Source organism: Globicephala melas, chromosome 7 (assembly GCF_963455315.2).
Source record: "Globicephala melas chromosome 7, mGloMel1.2, whole genome shotgun sequence".
Lineage (NCBI taxonomy): Eukaryota > Metazoa > Chordata > Mammalia > Artiodactyla > Delphinidae > Globicephala > Globicephala melas.
Window position 1 is genome coordinate 4,632,081 of NC_083320.1, and position 25,380 is coordinate 4,657,460.

The window sequence follows — 25,380 nt, forward strand, 5'->3', positions numbered from 1 at the left end:
GACGTCACAGGCATCGTCTCTTTCAGTCTGATTATTTTCCTCTCTCAAGGTGGCCAGCAGTGCTTTGTTTCTCAAAAATAAAACGGTAAAAAAAAAAAGTTCTCCTAGGGTGTCCAGCAGGAGATGGATGGGTCTCCCCACTTCCCAGTGACCTTTTCTGTTATTTTCCCTCACTCCTGATGTCAGAAGAGCAAGCTGCCAGGGTCTTTTAAAGGTAATTTCCCCAGAAACCCCTAACCAGCTTGTCGCTAGTGTCATATTTCTTTTTAACTGGTCACGTCTGGAGAATGCCAGGGGACATGATGCCATGGATGTGGCAGTCTAAGCTGGGGACATTCCAGCTTCCATCTTCCTGCGTATCTGGCTCTGTGGCCAGTGACTGGTCTGCACGGGAAGGAAGAACGGTCCCAGCTACACCAGGACAATCAGAGCATGGGAGGCTCTTGGCCACTGATCTGTCCTAGTGGGGGGCACATCACCCAAATGTCCTACTCCAGGTTTTCTTATCTGAGCTGGGGTCGCAGAGCCTCCTTCCTCTTATCTTGGACTGAACAAGACACAGCTCACAAGTTATCCACGGGAAGGAAAGCCTCTGCTATCTAGGCCACTATCTGTGGACAGGTGAGAACACTGCTGACCAGCAGAGAGAAGCAGGGATGGGATGGACCCGATACCTGCCAGGTTCCTGGGTCCCTGCGGCCAGCCCAGCTGCCTGTCCTACAGCTGGATTGGATAAATGAATCCATTCTCCCTCCTTTTTTTTTTTTTTAACCTAAATCCCTTTATATTTCTGTCACTTCCAAATCCAGTTCTAACTAATCCAGTGGAGAAAAGATCTAGCCCTGATGGGAGCCTCCAAGCTGCTGCCTGGTCATCTTCTTGAATCAACACCTGGCAGATCTCTAGATTTAATCCCGGCTTATATTTCTGTATCATGGCACTGACCATGAACACTCATTAAGTAAACAGTACATCTGGGGACCTAAATATCACCCCTTCTTCTGTGTGGACAGAACAGTCACAACACAAGCTCCTCCTCGTGTTCAAACAAGAATTTCTATCAGACGATACAGCCCTATTCAAACCACCAGTGGACCAGAAGGATCCCATCACATTCTGAAGTGACACTGTGATGCTATTTTAGTATCAGCAACTAGATAAAAAAATGATAAAAATAATAATTGGCAGTGGGGGGCCAATCAGTCAGAAAGACACACGGAGCATTACTCTCCAATGTTACCCTCACTTAAAATGTGAAGAATGAGAGCTCAGAAGGTGAGGACGAACAGTGGCTACGTTTCAAGTGGTTTCGGTTCACTGACACAAACCGACTCTTTGTGACAATTACAGCAGCTTATATGTAATTCATTCTGTAAAAATAGAATTCAGGCTGTAGAAATTCCTGATGACATCTATGTTACAGGAGGTTTCTTAGTTTTAGATACACAGGTGATCATCAACATTCAATCCCCCAGATTCCCCCCATCATAAAAAAATCAAAGCCTGCCACACCCAGAGCCCGAAAAGAAAAGAACCGTGTTGCTTCCCAGTGTGGCATTCCAGGGCTTAGTGGTTTAATAAAGTTCTGTGATTGGGCTCATAGGGATTTAAACAGTTTTCCGTGTTTAACGGTTAGCTGTGGAAAGGTCCACTATAATAGTATTTTAGCACCATGAACCTGTCGAAATCAACCTGCCCAATTATTCCAAACGACATTAATAACACCGGATATTACACTAATTGCGTCCAGTTTCTATGCAGACGAGGCCCCGTGGGGCTAATTTCGCCTCCTTAGGGGCAAGCAACTCAGCCACCAGACTGATTTCACAAGGAATCCCTCCTCATTACACAAGTCCGGGCTGTCCAACTTTTTTTTTTTTTAAAGGTTAATGGGCCAATCAGTCATCAATTATTTTTGCGGAATCCTAGCAGGCAAAGGGTTAAAGGGCTAAACACAGCTGTAACTCATTTACATTTGAGGTTGCTTTCAACAGCAGACATCTGACAAGGATGCCTTTTGGGGGAGCGGGTGGAAGGGTAGGAAGACGGACAGATGCATACCTCTGTCTTGAGGGGCAGGAGATCTGGGACCAGAACCATTGCCCTGTACTTCTGCAAAGGCCGAGGATCCGGCCGCTTGTGCCCATTGGATGCACAACGGCTCGAAAATGCCTGCGAGATGCAGGTGTACTGTGTACGGGGAGGCTGAGATTTGTTTCTCTTCTGAATTTACAAGAACCCAAAGTGTCTGCAGAGGTCACTCATCCCACTTTCTTCGTTGGCGGGATGAGGAATCTGGGTCCGCGTTCCCGGGCTCCCCTGCAAACCTGGAACCCAGACCCGGATGCCTATTTCTGTCCACGAGGCTAAGTGTCCTTCCCGACACATTTAATGACAAACATGATGAAAACCTGTTATTTAAATGGTGCAGAGATGACCGTGTCCAGCACGGAGGGGCCATGTGCCCACTGGCAGAGGTGGCCAAAGGGTCCACCAAGCCCAGAGGCTTCTAGATGGTCACCATTTAAAAATGATCTGACCATCAAATAGCCAAGGCTCGCAGGGAAATCGCTGTCGTCTCCACCTGTGACTTCTGTTGTCGCAGAACTGGGACTTTTGTTTTAGGGTACAGCACAGCACCCTGATGATACAGCAACTCAAACCACCGGTCAAGGGGCTTTTCCTCCTTAACGAGTATTTGCAATGGGTTTCTCTCCATTTCTGCCTGAATCTCCACATTCTCTTTCCTTCGTGTCCTTGGGGTCTTGGGCTCCCATTTTTGGGGTCCTCACTCCCGCTTTTGGGGCCTTTCCCACTCTGCCATCTACTAATTGGGGCTGAGCTGCCCACTTCACCCTGCTGGTCTCAGCTCTGTGGTCCAAGGAGGCGCCAGCAGGGCCTGACTGGGATGACAAAGGCTGTCCCTCCCTTTCTTTTGCCAGGGAGGACCTTCATCACTGACCCCAAAGGGCCTGAGGGAGCCTCAGAATCTTTCCTAGCCCAGTCCTCCAGGTAGCCACTATCAATTCATCTAAGTTGGAAACCGAGATGGAATGTGTTTGCTATTCTGCCCCCTCCCCAGGTCCCCCACTATCTACATACACCCTTCGAGATTACGCCAGGCTTGGTCAAACACAGCCCCAGGCTCTTATGCTAATTCTGAAGAGTCCCACAATTTGTAAAATACTTCAATATTTCTGCTTTCAAAGCATATATTAAATAAGCATGTGGTTTAGATATTTTGCCCAATTATGATGAAAACGACACACGTTTAAGATTTCAGCCCCAAACCCACCACAATACTGAAAGTCAGATTTTATCCATTTTCGATTTTTCCTCCCATTTTTGTAAGAAAAGATAAATGTGAAGGATTTGCTCCAGGACCGTGCAGAGCCAAGACCTATGGCAAAAAAGTAATAAGTTAAAAAAAATGCCCTCTTCCACTTGAGCTGTTCATTTTCAACAAAAAGAAAACGTTGTTTTTTGGTCTTTATAAACACACACAGGTCATGGTTCTTGGGTAAATATTTTTGCAAGCTCTCAACTTGGTAAATATCTTTGTTTAGCCCAGAGTCCAACGGAGGTGTTGTACTGTGGTTTAATTTAGGACAAGAGTAGGATTAATTTTGTGAAGAAGCAAGACCCCAGAGGAGGTCACCGAGTTAGGACTGTTTACTGCTAAATGTTATCACAGGAAGATCCTCAAGAAACACAAAGGAAGTTCTGATTTTCCAAACACATTGGACAGAGGCGGGAGGGCAGCCGGAGAACCAGGCAGCACCAAAGCTGGTGCTTCCGGAACCATAGGGGGCCACGTGGTTCCCTGAAATTAAGGAGAGTGTCTAAAATAAAACTCCTGAAAAAAATAAACGATTGGATCCCAAACTGAAAACCTCTCAGGAGGCAGAAGACGGATGTGTTAACATGTTTTCTGGCACCTGCTCAGGCCCAGGCACCCCGGGAAAGCTCGAGGCCCAAGCTTTCGGTTTAGAAAGAGCAAACCTGGAGGCCCCTGTTGTCATTTACCTGGTTGCTCTACATGCTTCCATTTGTTACTCATTCTAACTTACATTCAGCACTTTTCAGAGGTCCCCTGCTCTCCTAATCACAGGGACATGGGGCCCAGGGCCCTTCCTCTGCTCAGAGCCTGGGGTGGGGATGGGGAGACTTGGACTGGCAGGCTCCAGAACCTTCCACGCTGCCTCCTCCCCCAGCTCTTCTCTCCCGGTTGAGGCTCAGCGCGTGGATGACTGTCAATCTCATCATTCTTTTAAAAGCTGAGGGCTGAAAATACCCGCAGTCTTGCATCTCTCCCCAGAAAGTCAGTCCTGGAGCTAGTGCTCAAAGGGTTTCTCTCCTAAATCTGAATTTATCTGCATGAGATCTTAACCTGTGCCATTCATGCTTGACGAGTGCTGGCTTTGGCCCATCTTGCCCTGCCTGCACGGACACATTCCACAGGCCTAAAACCTATGTGCTCCACGCACTGTGTTCCTGGAGATGGTTGACGTAGGCATTTGTGAGTTTCACAGCAACCACCGCGGTCACCCTCGCCGTGTGCCCAGCTCCCTGGTTAGGGCTTCGTCCGCCTCTCTCAATTTCTTCTTCAATTGTCATTCGAGGTAGGTTTTACGGTCTCTGTTTTGGAGAAAGAAAACTAAGCAGGGGAGGAGACACCCAGCAACCCCAGTAATTCACACAGCTCGGAAGTGGCAGAGCTGGGATCGGATACAGGCATACTGGACTCAAAAACCCAATTTCTACATCGGACGGTTCTTTGGAGGATGAGAGTAAATGCAACTGGGGAAGGGTAGTGAAAAAAGTCTGGGAAAAAAGAAGTTTGATTTTTAAATCCCATCTTCCATTTTCAGGGGCAACGTTTCCTGCCGAATCTCTGCCCCTCACTACGTAAATGGCGCTCAAGCATCTGAATCCTCTTTGCCATAGAGACTCTCTGGCGCTCCTGACGCTAGCAGCAGCGGTAGTGGCGACCGTGGGCACCGTGTCACCTGCCTCTGGATAGATGACCTCACTGACTGTCCCCAGTTTACAGATGGGGAGACTGAGGTAGAGAGCGGGCACAGGAATGACCCCAAGGTTAGAGCTAAGAAGTGGGGACGTGAGAACCAGACCAGTGCCATCTGCTCAAGAGTCTGGGCTTGAAACCACTGTGCACACCGCCGCTCACGAACCCAAGGTCGCGCGGCTTCTGATCAGGAACCAGGGTTGGACTGCAAGTATGTGAATGACTTAGGGTGAAGAAGAGCCCGGCCTGAGCGCGGAAGGTGGCCTCAGACGGTGGCCCCGCACAGGCCTGCAGGCACACGGGGCTCGGGGAAAGCTGCTGGGGTCTGGGGTGGGCACTGCAGTCCTTCAGAAGGACAGCATGACTCGTCACACCAGCTAAGGCCTTTTTCCTCCACTGCGGTGACAGCCGTCTGCTGGGCGTCATGGTCCCGACGGGGATGTGTGCTCCATGTCCATTGCTGAGCCCTCATCCGGGCTTCAGCTGCAGCTCTGACCCGAACACCTAGCCCACATGCCACGGTCTCCACGTGCCAGTGTGCCTTCCCGGGGCTCCTGACTGCCCCCTCTGTGCCTTGGTTTCTCCTTTTGTAAAAGATCAAGGACACGACCTCTCTTAGGGGTTACTGGGGAGCCACACGACAGGATGCCAGGAAGTCTGAGTACTCAGCCCTGCAGGCCGTCATGACTCCGACACCCCTGAATCCAGCGTAGTCTCGCACTCCACTAAACCCGCAGGGCACCCAGGGCCTCGCTGGAACTCCTCCCTCGCTCTGCCTGACCCGCCTGGGCTGACCGTCAGCCTGTCCCCTCCATCTGCCTGGGGCCCAGCATTGGGCACCCACACTGTGGCAGGAACCCAAGACCTGGGCAGGCTCGTCACCGGCTCAGGAGGGATAGTGTGATCGTCATCTGTAATTTAACTGGACTGGAATGAGGTGGACGTCTCAGATCTGTGACTGTGGACACCGGAGGGTGGAGAGAGCATCACGGAGCTAGGCTGGCCACGGGAAAGGCCTGCTCTCATCTGCTCATACAGAAGGGATGGTCTTGGCCATCTGGTGGAGGAAGGGGGTGCCAGTCCTGACCTGGGCCCGAGGGACGAACGATGCCCACCACGTGTGTTCTCCAAAAGGAGACTCGTGTTTCTCCACGGTGCGGCCTGTTTGGCAACACTGTGTCCGGCACCTCTGAGTTCATCCATCTGGGCCACCACGTTGTGGCAGGGGACCCCAAACAGGCTTCACAGGCCTGTCTCTGGGGCAAGTTCCAGATCCAGGGACACGGACTCTACGAGCAGGGCTGAGTCGGGACTCTGGGCTACACTGAACCCGGCTGGTACTTGCGTGGCGCGGCCTGTTGGACGCATACAACGTGGGTGGGCCTGACACCCCAGGAAACGCCCCTCATTCCCTAATACATCTCTTCTTTACCCATTTACGCTTCATCACGTGCCTTCTTCTGCAGGAGCAAGGAGAGCTGAAACACCCCGGAAGAGTCCGCTGTTGGCCCAACTCACAGTGGGTGATGGTCCGCCCTGTCCCCAGCAGCGCAGGGAAGGAGAGGCCTGAGGACACCCGCACAGAGTCTGTGTGATCCCTCCTGGGCGACACTGCTCACAACCGCCAGCCGGCCGCCCTGCCACGTGTCCTTCTACACAACGTCCACCTTCTGCTCGGGTCTGAGAAAAATGTTTCCAATGGAGTCGAACATTCCCAAGTCCAGCCTCATCCACCCAATTTGATATACATTTTCCTCGTGGCTTAGGAGGCAGCTACGAATTGGGAGAATCACAGCATAAATAAACTTTCCATCGCAGTCCGCAGGCTTCTGAGATGGAAAAGTTAAAGTTGCATTCTTGTGGAAGGAACTTGAATTTCACCAACCCTGGGAAAGAGCTGAATTGTTACAAAGTAACAAAGATTTTAAAATTAGGGCAATACAATACACACCAATGAGGTTTCCAGCTTGGTTTCAGAGATAATTAGCCCAATGGACAAAAAAAAAAGGGGAAGAGAAACATATTTTTGTTTGTTTTCTAATCCCGTCTATGTGCTTCCCCAATTAGTTCGGTTTAATTCGTTTTTATCACTCCTGACGTCCATCTTTGACCATTTCCATGAGCACCCAGGAGTGGGTCCTGGAGCTGAGAGATCTGGGCATATGTCCTGTCTCCAGAAGATGCCAGCTATTCGTCCTGCAGAATATCACTTGACTTGTCGAAACTCCAACTTCTCATCTGTAACGGAGTACCTACCTGCCAGTGAAGATTCAATGAGATAATGTAGCACAGAGGCCAGAACGATGAACGTAAGAATAAAAGGGCTTTGGAGAAAGACCATCAGGTTCATTTCTTGGTCCTACCTGTCTTTCACCAGCCTGAATCCTCGGGTGAGTCCCGTAACGTCTGGGCTGTTCTCTCTAGATCTGCACTGAGGGGCGTGGACATGCTTCTAGGACAGGGCCTGGCGCACAGCGGGCACTCTCCCCTCTCCCCCCTCAAGTCCTAACTTCCTCTATAAGAAACTCTGGTGTCAACAATATTTTGTGGGTACCTCTGAACAGATTACTCAAGTGGACCAGTTTAAAAACTAGTCCATTTGGGGATGGGTGTACTTAGTGGAACACTCAAGGTCTCAGGTTACGACAAAAGTTAGAATGTTCGGGATATGAATTTTCCGAAAGGATGATTTTATAGACAGAGAAGATGTGATGACATCATATAGCAAAAGACCGGAAATCAGAAAGGCATTCTGATAATTTATGTTATATAATTATATGAATTCAGTACTATTATACTGAAAGCTGTATGAAATGAGACTGGATGCAGACAGACATTAATCTCGAAAGAAACCTAAAGTAAATGAAGAATGGTCATGTCGCTTAACTGAAGATTCATAAATGTAATCGAATGCCGAAGAGAAATGAAAGAAAATGTGAAGGAGACTAGTCATTATTTACTCCGATATCTTCAGGGCTGCCTTGCGTAGCGTTGGCCATTGACGAGGGACCCTGAGTGGGTAGTGTTAACCGTATTTACAGATTTCAGACAGCAGAGAGCATCATGGTCCCTCCCCACCCAGGAGGGCTGGGCAGGGCAGTGTTGCAGGTTACCTGGTTGGTCAAGGCTGAGAAGTTCCCACTTCTGCAAACTGTCACACCTGTCGTGAGACACCTCCCTGCCAGCGTCTCCAGGAAGATCCCCAACAGCAAGTCTCGGGGGGGCTGTCTGCCTGCCTCCTCCTGCCCCCCAGCTTTGTAAATGACCACAGGTAAAACCAGACCTCACAAATACTTTTTAAAGGCCGTAAGTCAGTAAACACATTTGTTGTGATAAATACACACACATACAAAAGAAAAGCATATCTGATACGGACACAGGGGAGAGAAATGATTACGCACTCCAAGTTGAAACACTAACATTAAAAAATAGTGAATGAGAATACTTAATACCCTTTAAAAGACAACGAGACATAATACTGCATGTGACTGTTTCTAAAATTCTGTTCTTTTCCTCTCTCATTTTGTCTCTCTTAAACGAGTGCTTTGAAAGAAGATACCGGGGGGGTCAAGTTCCACTGGTACCTTAACAGACGACCGTTTCCCCTTGAGGAATGAAAAAACAAATTATGATTAAAAACAGGTCTTTAACAGGCCATCGTGAAAATGTAGTTTTGTTTTCCGGATTCATTTTTTTTTTTCTTCTGGCTGAGAGCAGGGCTTTCAGTGGCGAGACAGGAGTAATTGTGAAAGGAAGGAAAAAAGGATGGTGATATAAATCAGCAAAGGTTAATGATTGGGATGTGAAGAGGGGGACTTGTTTACAGAAATAGTGTGCAATTTAAAATTTACAAGAGATTTAATGCCACTGCTTGCCAATTGCTAAAACCAACAGCCCAGAAAACAGTGACATTAAGAAAAATATTACAGTTATAATCACCCCCAAATAAGTCAATTAGTGTTAGGGCACGAGCTTGCGATTACTTGACCCATTTGGCTTGCATTTAAGTGAAAAAAAAATGTCCCCCTATTATCCCGAGATCACTGGATTGTGACCTATTTTGCATCACACGGATTGTACGCCAGCCTCCCTTATAAGGGCCTGGGCCGATGGGGGTGGTTTTCCTTTGCTTGGCATCAAAATAATTCTGACCCTTGACATTTGTAATCATAAAAAAAAAGGGCAGTTTATAATTGTGTTGTTTCAAATGAAGGCTGGGGTGGGGGGAATTCAATCTGCTATTATACAAAAGCAACGACGGCTGTCTTCGGTGAAAAAGGCAACGCAAGTCAATTTGTGAACTTTGGCACCAGACGACCTTTAGAAACACAACAATATACTGAATTTACAAGCAATAGCAGGCCATGCAAATGACCCGGGCCTGGCTGCCTCTGTATTAGAGCTGCAGAGAGCATTATGGAGAATGTTTCCACAAAACAAATTAAGACTGTTACTTAAATGTCACGGCACACTACTGTATTTGGCTACAGATCATTACACCTGATACTAACACTTTTAAAAACTGTAATAACTTGGGGAATATTACATTGAGTGCTCACATGTATAAAGGAAAAGAAAAAAGAGAAGAAAATAGGTTTGTGAAGTAATTTAAACATCACTACGACTGCAAGGGAAAGGTCAAAATTTAAGTAAGCTGAAAGGAACATGAATGGGAAAATAAAACACACAAACAAAAAGATGGAAAGACCACGGGAATGACTGTGCAAACACAATCAGGGTGCATGCGGCTTTGGGCGAATCGCATTTCCAGTTGTGCGCTGGAGAGGCAGGGAGGCAGGAAGGCTGGGAGGACGCGGCGTGGAGGGGGAAGCGGGGAGGGGCGGCGTTACCTTCGGTGTTGGTGCTGCTGTTGTGGATATTTCGCAGGCTACCAACACGGTTTAGTTTCCATGCTTTGCGTTTGGCTGCATCCCGAGAGCAGATAGGGGAGAGGGGGAACAAGAGAGAAAACAAAAAGGAAAAGAAACAGATGAAAAGGGGAGAAAAGAAATGTCCAAGTAGCACGTGACGTCACCTCCGGCCTCCCGGCCGGGCCTCACCACCCCAAAGCGCAGAGAAACTCAGGAAGGGCAGAGGAAGGCCAAAAAAGCATCCTTAGCTTTGCACAGAATCCAACAAACGCCCAGGCAAGGAAGCCCATGCACCCCTTTCGCCCTGCTGGGTTCCACACGCGGCTACTCAAGACAGTGCAAAGCTGGTCTTTTCCCTGGGGGCTGGTAGCATCTTTTGAAGGAGCTACGAGGCCGGTCGCCATAAGCCCTCTGATTTGGCAAAACGCTGGGAGCATGTCAAATCAGAAGGGACTCTAGTGATTAGCCGTTCCTGTGTATGCTACAGATGGGAGGTGTGCAACGCCCAGAGCTGTTAAAAAAAGTACTTTCTCCCCAGACGTATTTTGATCTGGACAGGAACCTACACTAGCAAAACTCAACTACCATCTTGCTGTGGTTGAAGGGTGGTCCATTCTCCTTCCTGTGGGGAGGAGGCTGGAGGCTTTGAATGGAGGAACCCACAGAGCACGTGCCTCCTTAAGCTCTCAGCTCACTGAAGAAAGCGTCCGAGAGAAAAAGACAAATACCAAGTTACCCACAGAGCAGCCCTGGGTTCAGAAGTGAAGTGCGGGACAAGTTTAACACAGGCGTGACATGCCCACGGCTGACACGGCGTGCTGTGACTAACAGGGGTGAGATGCCCCCCTCCCACCTCCGCGGACCCTCTTCTCCACTGACACCTCCTCACCTCCTCCGCCCTCCCAAACCCCCACTCAGGAATGCAGACACCTGTGGCCAAGAGGCTGCCTCCTGCCAGCCCTTCAGAGGAGACACGTTGTAAAAAGCAAAGGGTTAAACAGGGTTTTGAGGAGCAAGTCTTCAGGCTAATGTGACTAAAGGTCCAAGCACTGGACGGACAGCGCGGTCGGTGACGGCCACAGTCACCCACGCTCCTGAAGAAGGGGCATAATCGGACCATCTGTCTCTTCTGACTTCCACAGCCGGGAAGAGAAACTCGTCAAACCTTGCACGCGGCTTTCATTGGATAACCACTTGTTTAATGCAGGTGAGAAGCGCTCACCTGGCGAGGCAGGTGTGTGCATTTCCGCAGGTGTGTCTGAAGCTCACCGCAGAGAGCTAGGCTAACCCACTCGGTCACAGGCTGACCAAAAAGCGAGGCATGCACTGGCCAGTGGCCAGCTCTCTCACCCCAAAGCATTCCTGGCTTAGGACAGATTGGCTGTTCTTGCCTTTGGTAGCATTAAGGCCAAAAGACTCAACCTCAACTAGTACGGTGGAGGCTTCAGGTCTTCCCAGAACCCCAGACCCCCGGTCTTCACAAGGGGTTCTGCTGCTGGAACGAATCTCGAGCACTTTGGTGCACACTGGATTGCTCTGGGGCGACAATATAAGATACACGCGAGAAACAGGAACACGGAAGGGAACCAACGCAATTCCGAAACGGTACTGTATAATCAGGAGGCAAATTTTATGTTAATGAGAGTACAAACTAGCTGTGAGTTAGCTGTCACCTGATTCGAAATGAGAAAAAGTGAAGCTATAACTAACCAACTAACAATGACCTTGTGGCTTGAAAACCCAAATAATTTAATAAAAAATGTCTTGGGAATTTGGGGTTAGCAGATGCAAACTATTATATATAGCATAGATAAACAACAAGGTCCTACTGTAGAGCACAGGGAACTATATTCAATAACCTGTGATAAACCATAATGGAAAAGAATATGAAAAAGAATGTATATATATGTGTTAACTGAATCACTTTGCTGTACAGCAGAAATTAACGCAACATTGTAAGTCAACTATATTTCAATAAAATAAATTTAAAAAAACAATAAAAGAAATGTCATCTCTAACCTAGTAAGGTTGGTGACTGAGACCCTTCTATAGTATATGCGTCTAAATTTAGTCTTCCATCAGTGGAGAAGTTTCCCTTATCTCTACATCCTTAAGGTATCTTATCTAAGGTTACCTGTCCCAGGTAACACCACACATGGCAACGGGAGTCTCAGGTACACCCACTATTACAAATGTCATTCGAGACAAAGGAAACCGGTCACGGTTTTCGAGTGTTTACTTTGGAAACGTTCAGTGGATATTTACTGAGTTCCTCGTATAACTGAGACATTCACAGAATTAAGCGTGTGCTTAATTATTTCAACAGCCCGAGCTCTGGCGTCTTGGCCCATGTTTCACAAGTTCCAGAAAGTCGTGGCCACAGAGGCTGCACTCCTCAGTGGAAAAAGTTACCTCTTTCTAAAGCATTTACATATAAATAGGCAGAATCTGGGCTGGGCACCTCTGTGCAAGGGAGGGGAGCTCTGGTGCAGAAAACCTTTCCTGCCTGCTTTCCGCCTTGCATTTTTCATACCCCAGTCTCCCATTACCATATGGATATATAAGCAGGACGTGAACTTGCAGCCTGGTTTTCTATTAACCTATTGATGAAATAATCAATTTTAATGTGTAAAATGTCATGCCTTTTTCTTCCTCTTAAACAAATGGACTTTTTCTGGCTGATACCAAGGTCCTGAGACGTCCATTTGTCTCCTGGGGCATTGATTGCTCTAAGTCCACTTGTTTAGAAGCTTCTCAACGGGAAAATACAATCATATTATCATCAATAAAATCTCTGGTTATGTGCAATGCTGCTGCCTGGATTCACCGCTAAAGGAAACGAAGACACCGCACCACACGGAGCCAGGAATTATCCAACCTGCTGCCGCGGGCTGGATGCCGAGCTCCACTGACCAGCACACGCACGGCCGTCACGCTGGCAGCACCCCGTGACCGCAGGCCTTTGGAATAGACGGTGATTCTTTTTTTTTTTAAATAAACTTTACTGTTTAGAGAAGTTTTAGGTTCACAGCAAAATTGGATGAAAAATAGTGAGAGTTGCCATGTAGCTGCTGTCCACCCCCTACTCACCCCACACACAACCTCCCCCAATATCAACATCCCACACCAGAGTGGTACATTCCTTAGAATAAATGAACCCACACTGACGCATCATTATTTCCCAGAGTCCATAGTTTACATGAGGGTTCGCTGTTGGTGTTACACTTTCTATGGATCTGAACAAATGTATAGTGACGTGCATCCACCCTTATAGCATCAGACAGAAAAGCTTCACTGCCCTAAAACTCTTCCGTGGTCTGGCAACCACCGATCTTTTCATCAGTTTTGCCTTTTCCAGAATGTCATATGGCTGGAATCATACAATAGGCAGTCTTCTCAGATTGGTTTCCTTCGCTTAGTCATATGCATTTAACTTTCCTCCGTGTCTTTTTAATGGCTTGATCGATAGCTCATTTCTTTTTTTTTTGTTCTGTTTTGCGGTATGCGGGCCTCTCACTGCTGTGGCCTCTCCTGTTGCGGAGCACAGGCTCTGGACGTGCAGGCTCAGCGGCCATGGCTCACGGGCCCAGCCGCTCTGCGGCATGTGGGATCTTCCCGGACCGGGGCACGAACACGTGTCCTCTGCATCGGCAGGCGGACTCTCCACCACTGCGCCACCAGGGAAGCCCGATAGCTCATTTCTTCTAGGTGCTGTATAATACTGCCCCAACTTGGAAGCACCCGAGACGTCCTTCAGTGAGTGAATGGATAAACAAACTGCGGTAATCTAGACGGGGATTCTTGAGGACGTCGTGTGGACTAGCTCAAATGACTAAATTTTCTGGATGATTTTTATTTTAATTAAAAAATTTTGTTTTAAAAAATATTTCAGGAATATAGTTTCTTTCTTTTAAACAAAGATGAACTTACTTTGCTTTTCTCACTCATGTTATTTCTCATGAAAGTATTACTTCAATACAAGAATCTCCCCTGGTTTTGGACAAAAAGGCAGCAGACTGTGGGCATTCCATCAGTGTTTTCCATTCTGCTATTCTGCTGACTGGATAAACAGGAGTCTCTTCTGTGAGCAAGTTGCCACGATGCCTTATATAACTATTTAAACGGCACATGTCTCAGCATCTTGTCCGGTGTTTGAGAACATGCATAACCTCTCAATGGACACAGCACCCCACAGCACGTAATCCCAGATCTAGTGCAAACCAACTGTCATCCCCAATGTAGATGGTGAGATGGGCCACTTCTCCTTGCAGCCTGCAAGTTAAATGGAACTTTCTGAACCCCAGTCTGGGTTGGCAGAAACGTCAGCAGACCCAGGAAAGGGAGCCTTCAGCAGGACAGTGTAGTATTCTCCCCATAATGGCGCCAAAACGTGAACCGTGAACTTGGGTTAAACACCAGACTACTACGTGAATATCACAGCAAGAGGCGGCACACGGGACACACAGCTGATGGTTGAGAATTAAAAACAGAGGAGGAGGTGAAACTCGTCATTAGGTTGGTTGGAAGATATTTTCTGGGGATTAAAATTTTGCAAAAGGCAGGTGAAGACAGTACAGAGACTCACGCCCCACATGATAAGAAAACCCAAAGTTTACCGCCCTGTAGTAACAGTGGTATTGTCACTTCCCCTAAAAATTAATAAAGAGCCCTCTTGCGTATGAACACTGAAGGTGTTAGTAAAACCGAATTTTTAAGGCGATCTTTGAATTACAAAGGGAGGAAAAAGAGAGGTGACTTTGGTACTAACGGTGACCAGCGCAGGAGCGTGCGCACTGGGGGATGTCACGTGACACTGTCCCCTCCTGAGCGCAGCCCTGAGGTCCACATTCTGCACTGATTAATTTTCTGGGGCAGTGCGCTACCAGATTGGCAGGTGGGTGGCTGTGACCCAGCTCACGCAGCTCCCAACTGCTGCCCGTCCTGAGTCGTACATCTAAAGAAGAAAAGCTGATATGAAGCTGAATTCACAGAACATTTCTCTAAGGTGTCTGGGAGTTATAAATGATGATTTTTGTGCTCGATGACCGTATGAGGTATACCACCATACACTCAACTCCTCGAAATTACTAACAGACAGTCACCATCTTTTCAAAGGAAACAGAGAGAAAGGGAAAACGTGCAAATTACGGCTTTCTACCAAGAGTAGCTGGAATCATTTAGAGTTAACGACCCCCAATTATTACACACCGGTTTATTTCTGGAAGCTACAGCTTTTCATACAAGTTCCTGTCATGATCATGAGGCGTTTAAAATTTTATTTTAAAGGAAAAGTCATTCTGTTTCTCTAAAAACAGCAACAACAAAATTTTAACTACGGCGAATGAATGTCTGAGAACTGATCACACAGCAGAACTCCAACATGAGAATCCTCTGACTAGCTCTTTACAAGTGGAATAAAAATATTCTGCAGTCTGTCGGCATGCTCAAACGAGCAGGGCTTTATCCTAAACTCTTCCTCCATCCTAGTACCAGGAGGCCACAGACTTGTATTAACGCCCCCTCTGGTCTCCTTCGGACAGCGCTCTCTGTTGATTAGATAAATATTCCTCAGAGAGCTGATTAAAAAATGCTGCGGCCACGAGCTGTGTCCGAGTCTTGTCAGCCATGTTGGACGCTCAAGTGCGCATGAATTACATCCCTGGCGTGCACCGAGCGGGGCTGGCGAAATGCACGCTGCGGCCCTCAGAATCAATTACGAGAACTAATCGGACCTTTCTACCTAGGCGGAAGAAGGGGCCGGCTTGACGAGGGTGTGCCGCTCATTTCTAAGACTGTCTTGTCTCAGCACGAAACAAATAACCGTCTCCATTCCTTCCAGGGAGCGTAAACTTCTACCTCTTGGAGGAGCCACGTGATAACCTCGTTTGATAGCACTGTTCCCCGTCCACAACGGATGTGTATTTATTTATTTGCAGAGATGCCATCAGTATAAATGCCACATGTGCAGGGGGGACTGCATGGGCTCCCTGGAGCATTGCAGCCGGACCGTGGCACCAGGATGCTGGATAAAGGCAGTCCCCCAGGAACCTCTGCAGGCAGGGTCGGATTCTGCTGTGGTTTTGTGTCCCTTCCACTTTAGTGCGCCCGGTGTCCCGCGATCTTTTGTCGGTGCAATTTCATTGTGAGGTTAGAGATTGGAGATTTCTTTTGTGCCGGCCATCTGAACATTCATGTGCTCAACAAGACTGGGTAAATGTTCTGTTCTTTTATAAAAAGGCAGTGGGTTTTTTTTCTTTTTTTCCCATAAGATGCAACCCCGAAGATTCTTCCACTATGTGAACTCACTACTTTAGCTGTGAAGGGGCTTGACATAATGGTCGTTTCCTAGAGGCTACCACACAGAGAGGTAGTCATGTTGAAACGTCCATTAAAAGGGCCTTTGAGAGGATTAAACAAAACCTGAGGCCAAGCAAAATAGGACAAATGTGCAGGAAGCAAAATAACTTCATCCTTCCCCGTTTCCAGCAAGACGAGTGTTCTTTTCGTAATTTGAAGTCACGGGACACAAGACAAAATACCAAACCAAACAGAACTCCGAAATAAGGAATCGACCCTTAATTAGACAATTTTAATTCCATTTCCAATAACTCATAACTGCTTTCTTAACAGCCAATACAATTTCTGTATCGGGGGCTTCTTTACAGCTCTTAGGATTTGAAAACCGCCGAGGGCTTCCACGTAGTGGGCTAATGTAGACGCGTGCAGAAAATACCATTAACCCCAGAAAACATGGAAAATAAAAATGAAACAAAAACTCCAGTATACGCCACAAAACCAGAAGTTCCAATTAGGTGGAGCGTTAGTTTCCCTTTCGGCCTAGAAACACACTGAGTTGCAGAGCGAGGGTTCAAGGGTACCCAAAATTAATAGGGTATTTCAGTTTGACAACTGCGAGTATAACTTTCAATAGGGACTGAAATAAAAGTGACTTCACGTAGAATACCCCCGTTTTAGCTTTGGCATATTCTCAGGTGGAGATGAGAAATACATCAGTACATGATGGAAACTTCTTTCCATGTCTTCAGGGAGTAGCTACTCATTTTGAGAAGGGGAGGCTTTTGCGGGGCGGGGGGGGGGGTGGCTTGTTAGGATGTTGAAATCGGGGCTCCCTGGCCTCTCGGCGTCACTCTCTTTTGGGATGTGATAAGGGTGTGAGAACAGAGGCCACTCGTGACTGTTGGGTCCCCAGCATCATGAGGAACACTGCTTTTTTTTTTAGGCCTGGTTTCTTAGCGAACAGGGTAACGTATACCCTAATCCTTCCGTAATGTAGGACTGGACACGTGGCATTCAAAACAGAAACAAAAAGTAAATCAAATTCTCACGTAAGCAAGAAGAGTGAGGTTCAAATCAGTTTGTTCAAGCTGGATGATGTGTGTGAAGGTCATCTTTTGTGAGATCCGTGAGCAACTGTGCTCACCCAGGCAAGCAGGGGCAGCGTCTGGGTGAGGTGGAGGGTCTCCCGACCTGTCCCCGTCTCGTGCCCCCTCTCCGAGGGCCGGCTGCTCTGAGAAGTGGTAGGCAGGCCCAAGGCTGCCAGTGCTGGGAGGGGAAGGCCGGCATGCGGGGACCACCTTAGGCTTTCTGAGACTGAAATGAGTGATAATGGGAAACATTCGTCTTTCCTTTTTTCCTCTTTCCTTCCTTTTTCTTTTTCTTCTTCTCAATCTCCTCCAATAGAATACATGGCAGGCCTTTTTCCGATTTTTTTTTTTTTTAAAACACAACATCTTTCTCAGCAATTCTAGAAAAAAAGTTTTTTAATAAAACTTCAAATTGCGCTATCACATTTCAAAGGCAATGAGCAGTGAGAGCACCTAATCAAAGGCAAAATGATTTAATGACTGTGGCTTGTGCTCCCTGGAAGGGCTGTAATTGAGGGGCTGTGATCACTGGACCACCAGCTTCAACAATGGCAGACATTGCATTTGATCTGCCATCTTTGTAGCTGACTTCCTACAACCACCAAGTGAAATGATACCCTTTGGGGTTATTCAGTCCATCATATTCCCCCTGTGGCCATCTGAATCTGAGAAGACTGGTGAAAATATCTTCTAGCAAATGTTTTTAACATTTTGCATTTAAAGAAGGACTTCACCGGAAATTCTCAATAGCATTCTGATTTGTGGCTTGAGAAATCCTGGAAGCCATAAGATCCTTGGTACTTACTGAGTCAGTCAAGTACAAAGATCAGAGGAGGAAAACAAAAGAAGAATTAGAAACTTTTGATTCTTCTAGCTGTTATGGAAATACATTCCTTTAAGCGCTAACAGATTTCTTACCCCTAAAACTGCTTGACTATAACTTCACAACTTCTCAGCATGCTCCTTGGTTATCGTGAATGATTAAACAATGTCGTTATTATCCAAGGAGGGCCTGGAAAAGTACTGCAGTGCTGACACAACAAAATAACAAATGTCTCATTTCTTTCATTTAAAAATAATTTAAATACATTAACTTTATTCAGCTTCCAGCAAGAACACGTTAGGTTACTTGAATATTATTGCAGAAGCAAAATTAATTTCATAGCAGTATATAATATTAAGAATAAACCAGGACTAATTTAACTACCCCTTCCATTTTCCTTTTAAAGTTCTTATCCATATACATATGTAATTATCACACTTACAAGTATAGCTCTGACAGATGTGTACTACTTTTGTATGTCAGGTGTTACAGTTACCAGAGTTTTCAAAACTATCCCTTTTAACAGTTGCATTGTGGAGTCAAAATATATCATAGTTGTAGCCAATCCTTACTGTTAAACATTTAGTGATTTCCAGTTTTATGCTATTAAAGATACTATAATCTGTTTCACTTAATATAGGTACAGATAATTACACATAGAAATATTTATATATATGTGTATATACATGCTAGAATACACACATGTACTTCTTCTCTTTGCTAAGTCTGCTGAGAAGACCAAGAAGAAATGACATCCCAGTAGCAACAAGCATACCTAGACCCCAGATCTTGGTTTCTTATACCATTCTCCAATAAACAGAACCAGGGGTCCTTTGGAGAAATGGCTAATTCTAGGACTGAGACAGGAAAAATGCAACATGCGCCTGAAGCATCTTGTAGTTCTAGAGAGTAAAGAGGTGCTAAGACAAACAGGTAAACAAAACCCACCTTGATGGGGGTAAGGACAAAAGGGCCCGGGAGCTAAGTGAAGGAGCCCCCGATGGCCGAAGCTGGAACAATTTGAGCATGAAGAAAAACAAAGTAGTACTGGATGACAACCTCAAGTATAAAAGAAATATCCAAGAGTCCATGCGGATATAAGTGACTGAATAAATTAATAAATGGGGAGAAGAGGCCAAGCTTCCATGCAGAAAGAATTTCAAAGAGTTTACACAGGTGTCCCACCTAAGGCAGGCGGTGCATAACTCTCCACTGCTTAACTGAGGGCTGTGCAGAGAGACTCCCCGCGAAGCGGAGAGTGTGGAAGTGGGGATGCGGAAGGGAGAAACCCACAGTGGAGGAAACTGACAAACACAGCGTCAAGCTAGGTGATCACGGTCAACACTGAGAGTCACGCCATGTTGACAGTGTGTACCCTCAATATGACGTGACGAAAAGGGCACTTTATCTCTGTGGTCTTCCTTCACCATACCTGTAACTCCAGACTGACCCTGAGAAAAATATCAGACAGATCCCAACAGAGAGGCTACAACATGCCTGACCAGTGCTCCTCAAAACCGTCAAAGTCATCAAAGACAAGGGAAGCCTGAGAAAACGTCCCAGCCAAGGGCAGCCTAAGGAGATGTGAGGGTTACACGTCACGAGGCATCCAGGATGGGACAGAGAGAGGCATTAGGTAAAAACTAAGGAAATCTGAATAAAGTACAGACTTTAGTTAACATTTATATATCACTATTGGTTCATTAATTATACGAAATATCCCATACTAATAAAAGATGTAAATAGGGAAAATTGTACGTGTGTGTGTGTGTGGCATATCTGTACTACCTCCTCAAATTTTCTGTACCTCTTACATTTTTCTAGAAAATAAAGTCTATTAAAAATACTACAATCAGCATCTTTGGGCAGGAATATGTTTTTGCCTCCCAATTATTTTAATTGTTTCCTTGGAATAAAATGGCAGGAGTAATATTACCAAATGAAGGGAATATTCTGTAACGTGGAATATATACGGAGAGAACCATCTCATCACAATATATCATTTATTCTACTCACTAAACCCACTTTTACAAGCTAAAGACAATTTGAAATCTTAGTGTGGCATCAATATTACCTGTCACATGTGCCACTGAAGTTCTTAATAACTTGAACGCCTACCCCAACTGGCAGTTGTGTGAAGAGACGTGCTATTTATGATTGTGAAGGTAGGCTTCAGAGTATGTTTGCTAACTAATATTCTTTAGAAGCAATAATATACCAATGCTGGTTCTTTGGGTCACTGTGCTGTCTGCTTGTATTTCACTTAGAATTGTTGACCTTTAAATTTTTTTCCCCTTTAGTGGATTACAATGTATATTTAATAAAAATGTACCATGTTTGAACAAGTTTCCAGCTAACTTCCAGGATTAGCTTTTAACAATTAAAAAATGAGCTTTGATCCACTGAGAAAAAAGTGTTTGTGCTCATGTTGAATTTAGATCTCAGCTTCTAATCAGCACATAAAATCGTCTTTTAAATAAATGTGACAGGGTTTAATAAAATTAAAGAGGAGAGTCATGCTAAGCTGGCTTCCTGAGATTCATCTGTGGTGACTTATCTATTCCGGGAAGGTCTGAACTTAAGAACGGCCTTAAGACTTTTGTCAGGGGACAAAATTAGCATCTTTTAAATGGGGATGAACAGTGATAGTTATATACGAAAAACAAGTTTCTAATCACTAGTGCATCCAGAAAATACGGTCCAAAATACATATGTTTTACTAGGACACACGATATGAGGTGCTATTCTCACCAATGACCATTTCGTATATAAAAACCCCAAATAAATTGCAAGAAAAAGAAATACTGGGCTTCCCTGGTGGCGCAGTGGTTGAGAGTCCGCCTGCCGATGCGGGGGACGCGGGTTCGTGCCCCGGTCCGGGAAGATCCCACATGCCGCGGAGCGGCTGGGCCCACGAGCCATGTTCGCTGAGCCTGTGCTCCGCAGCGGGAGAGGCCACAACAGTGAGAGGCCCGTGTACCGCAAAAAAAAAAAAAAAAAAAAAAAAAAGAAAAAGAAATACTAAACTGACTATGTCACAGAAGTACTGAGTTCAAGGCCTGATGGTTTTAAGGTTTTCAACCATCACTTTCATGAATGGATAGGGAACATATAAATCTGTACCATATATGCATTATTTAGGTTAAAAAAAACCCCGTCTTGTTTAAACTTCTCTAAGTCTTTGGGGGAGACAGTGATGTCTTACAGAGTGGGCAGGACAGGTAAACTGCCAAGAAGAAAGCATCAGGACGACAATGCACCGCTCCCTTCAGGGAGGAGAACTGGCTGCAGGGCGTGGGTCTGGTCTCAGCAGGTTAATGACTGAATTTGATCAGTGTGGCGTCTACTGCTTGCTCCCAGAAGTGCCAGGTGTGAGGTACGATGAAGAACAGCTGGGCAGTGGGGTAGGAAAAGCTGGCGCTCAGGACTCTCGCCGCCCTAGCCGGCAGCAGCGCAGGGTGGCCGTGGGGGGACTGGGGCTCTGTGACAGGTGCCCTTGGCATCAGCTCCATCCCAGAGCTGCCACGAGGAGTAAAGCAGACAACACACCAGGAAGGGCAGGAAGTCTGTGGGCTCAGGTCCACTCTACGTACACAGACGCAGGGACAGAAAGTCTCAGACAGCATGAAGGACACGAGTGAAGGCAACGCCGGCTGAACCCGTAATTTGAATGATTTTCTAATGAACTTCTGCATTAGTTCTGTGGACACTCCCAACTCTCCTTCTTTTTTCAGTGAGCAAAGTAAAAGAAGTGCTGGAAATAGAGCAGGTGTCTTGAGGGTGTGCTTCAAATCCAGCCACTCTGCCCCTCCTACTCATACAGATTTCGTTCTTAGGAAGCACAGTCATTAAAAAAACCATCTGAGGGGGCTTCCCTGGTGGCGCAGTTGGTGAGAGTCCGCCTGCCGATGCAGGGGACACGGGCTCGTGCTGCGGTCCGGGAAGATCCCACACGCCGCGGAGCAGCTAGGCCCGTGAGCCATGGCCGCTGAGCCTGAGCGTCCGGAGCCTGTGCTCCGCAACGGGAGAGGCCACAACAGTGAGAGACCCGCGTACCGCAAAAAAAAAAAAAAAAAAAAAAAAAACAATCTGAGGACATGCTGAACTCAAGGCAAGAAATAGTATAAATGGAATGAAATAGCTTTCCTAACTTGGTAAAGTTCAATAATTTTATGACGTCATGGCTCCTATGGTATCTCCCTCCTTTTAATGTTTACATGCCCCATCCAAGAGGTACAGAAGGATGCAATGAGCTCCATCCTCAAAGGCCAAGAACCTCCAACGAAGAGAAACAGATGAAAGGCTTTCTTACCAAAAAAACTCTGTAACAACAGCTGATGACCCCGCCATAGGGGGTGGTGGTGACGCTATTTGTGAACATATTCCTTTCACATCTCTTTTGCCATAAAACTAGAATTTGAAGCAGTTTATGAAACATACAGTAGCTCTCTCACACACACAGGAGGGTTGGAGAGAGGGATTTCAACAGAAGACACTACTAGAATTAAAAGACCAGAACCTTTCATTTGAATGGACTTAGAATTTTTCAGATATCAAGAAGACAGGTTTTTTTTATTACGTATCCTGGAGATGGCACTGGAGTAGCTGGAGCGGCTTAGAAGGTCGCAAAATGACATCTTCTTAAACAATAAACCAAACATTTTAGCAGGGATCAATATATAATCAACCACTAACCATATAGTATCTGGACACAGGTGCTATGGGAATTGAAGGTGCAAGATATAGCCACAGCTCTCAAAAAAATGTACGACAGAGAAGAAAACATACAGATGACTAATCTTAAGATAGTACGGAGATATTTCTGAAAGTTGTAGAAATACAGTTCAGAATGGTTTCTGGAATCATACTATTTTATAAGTCCTTCATTAAGGGCACTATGCATGTTGCTATGTACACACACACACACACACACACACACACACATTCTCCACTGCTGGCCACGTAACGCTCTACTGGAATCATCAAATAAGGCCCCCGTGATATATAAATTCAGTGAGGTTTCTCTTCTGCTTTTAACTAGTGGTAGAACTATATTTTCTGATAAACCCAACTTGGGTGAAAAGGTAACAACAAATTGGCAGACATCAATCTCTCCCAGCGCTCCCCAAGTTTTTAAAAATATGCACTCCCTTCTGGACGACAATGATTCGGCAACATTCTAAAATGACTTTGCTTCCTGTCGATCACAACGTCAGTACACATACACTTCTGTCTATACAGAGGACACCTGGACTCAAGACCCTTGGCATCTCCAGAGGTCCTTTATCCGCAGGCTGGGAGCTATGGCTCCATCCTCTTTCCTCCCTCCAGATAAACTGGGTTTGATGACCAACAGAAAGTCCCAAAGGGGCAGCCTGAGAGTTGGCAGGCTTAGCTCTCCAGCTCATGCTTCCACCCCTGACTCAGGGGCACGCAGAAGCAACATCACCTCTCTAATCAAGACAGGTGGCATTTAAAGGGCAAAAAAATTTAAATAAAAGGCAGGGTGGGAGGTCAAAGAAGAATGCCCACCCAATGACTAGAAACCATGTCAAAGCGTAACTTTAAAAATTAGAAGACATACACCAGACACTTGACTTCTCTCCCTTCGTCGAGCTGCCATGACTGGCGAGTCTGGCAACCCTCCCGGGGAGAGCTGGGCGTCAGAGGTGTCCTCACCTCCCGTGCAGATGCCGGGTGCCCGCTCAGCCAGCAGAAGCTCTGAGTGGTTAAATACGGATGAGTGAATGACAATGGCTGCTACTAATCGTTTACTGAGTGATGAAACTGACACAACTGATAAAAGGGTTCAATCTTGAGAAAAATGATTTATCGTTTTTCAGTTTACTGGCACTGCCATTTGTGTGACAAACGGTTGCAAAGCCCCCAGTTAATCTCCGCACACCTCCAGCCTGAAAAGGCAGCTCCAGCCTGCGCATTCAGGTAAATCAGGAACAGCTAATACCCCGGCTGCGCCGAGGCAGCCAGGGCTAAATACTGGTGTTTTATCAAGGCTGATCTCCGCATCAATTTGCACAATGGATTTTTTTTTTTTTTTTTTTTTGGCGATGGGTGAGGGAGAGAAGAGACAGAGAAAAGAAAGAGGTACAACAAGAAAGAAAGATAAGGCACAGCTAGAGAGAGCACGGTCCTAACACGGAGAAATGGAATTGTCAGTAGGATCAAAGCATGAATGACTTCGGATCGTCTCTGGATGGCAGATAGATTTTCTCCATGGCAAAGTCTGATCTGCGGGATCAAAGCACCCTATCGAGGTTGTTTGTCACCTGAGAGTGCAGGGCTGCTGTGCACAGAATGTTCCTTCCACCCATGAGGAACAGAGGATGTTTATCCTTTAGGTATATTTTTTTCTGTTTTCCTATGGGTGGGTTGCAGGTGGGGGGCAGTGTGGCTTTAAGGACATTAAAGATTTTATTTATGTACAACACTCAAAAAAACACACTTATTTCTATGGCGTTACACATTGAGTCTTATTCTAATTTTGGTAAGAATCGAATCGATTCAACAGGCTCTTCCTCCGAGAAACTGACATAACAGGAAAACCAGAACAGCTCGGCGTTTTGAGCCCTCTGCTGCTGCTTGGTGCCTGTGTCATCAGACAGGGGGGTAAGTAATTAAATAAGATAATGCACAGTGTAATTAGTATAGAGTTGGCAGAGGATAAACAGTACATGTTAGCTATGATGGTGATGATGATGATCTACGTCTCAACTTTCAAACCAGAAAGGAACAGCCTCTACTATACTATTGTCATATCAATCGGTAAATTTCAGATGTACATAAGCGCAAGCACGACGAGATTTCAGTTACAGGAACAGAAATGAACGTGAGGTCCATGTTATAAATTACATCCTCTCTATCGGCTAGTCTACAGCGTGAAGAAGTTGGGAAAGACTTCTAAATGTAACCAGGAATGTCAGGAATGCATAGAAACACAGGCAGGGAAAAAATGCTAAATGCAGTGGATTTCAAAGATAGGCATTCTCTAAGATAACCGTGTTTGCTGAGATGAGATTTAATTAGGACACATATGGAAAGTGTGTTACCGAACTTCAGGTGATAGATGAAGGGTACCTTAACCCAAGAACCGAGGCCTGGAGGAATCAGAGGCTGTGGATCGACGTCTAGATGGAGGCGCTGGGGAAGGTGTCTGTCCTAGAAGCACCGCCTCGAGGGAGCCATCGTAACCTTCCTTCAGAGGCTGAATAAGCTAAAGGAGGGGCGGTTCTTTTCCTTTCTTTAAATGGAGGGCTT

The 25,380-nt window shown here is 46.1% G+C and overlaps 1 protein-coding gene across 14 annotated transcripts in view; it reads right to left on the minus strand.

Annotated features, from left to right (window-relative positions):
* Positions 1-25,380, minus strand: part of AGAP1 (ArfGAP with GTPase domain, ankyrin repeat and PH domain 1) — a 560,573-nt gene that overhangs the window by 78,665 nt on the left and 456,528 nt on the right. For 8 of the 14 annotated variants that reach the window (XM_060301678.1, XM_060301677.1, XM_060301669.1 and 5 more), the window contains one exon: positions 9,877-9,951. The exons of the other annotated variants lie outside the window; for them this stretch is intronic. In XM_060301678.1, coding sequence (XP_060157661.1) covers positions 9,877-9,951 — 75 coding nt within the window. The remainder of the gene's footprint in view (positions 1-9,876; positions 9,952-25,380) is intronic. 14 annotated transcript variants of the gene reach the window in all.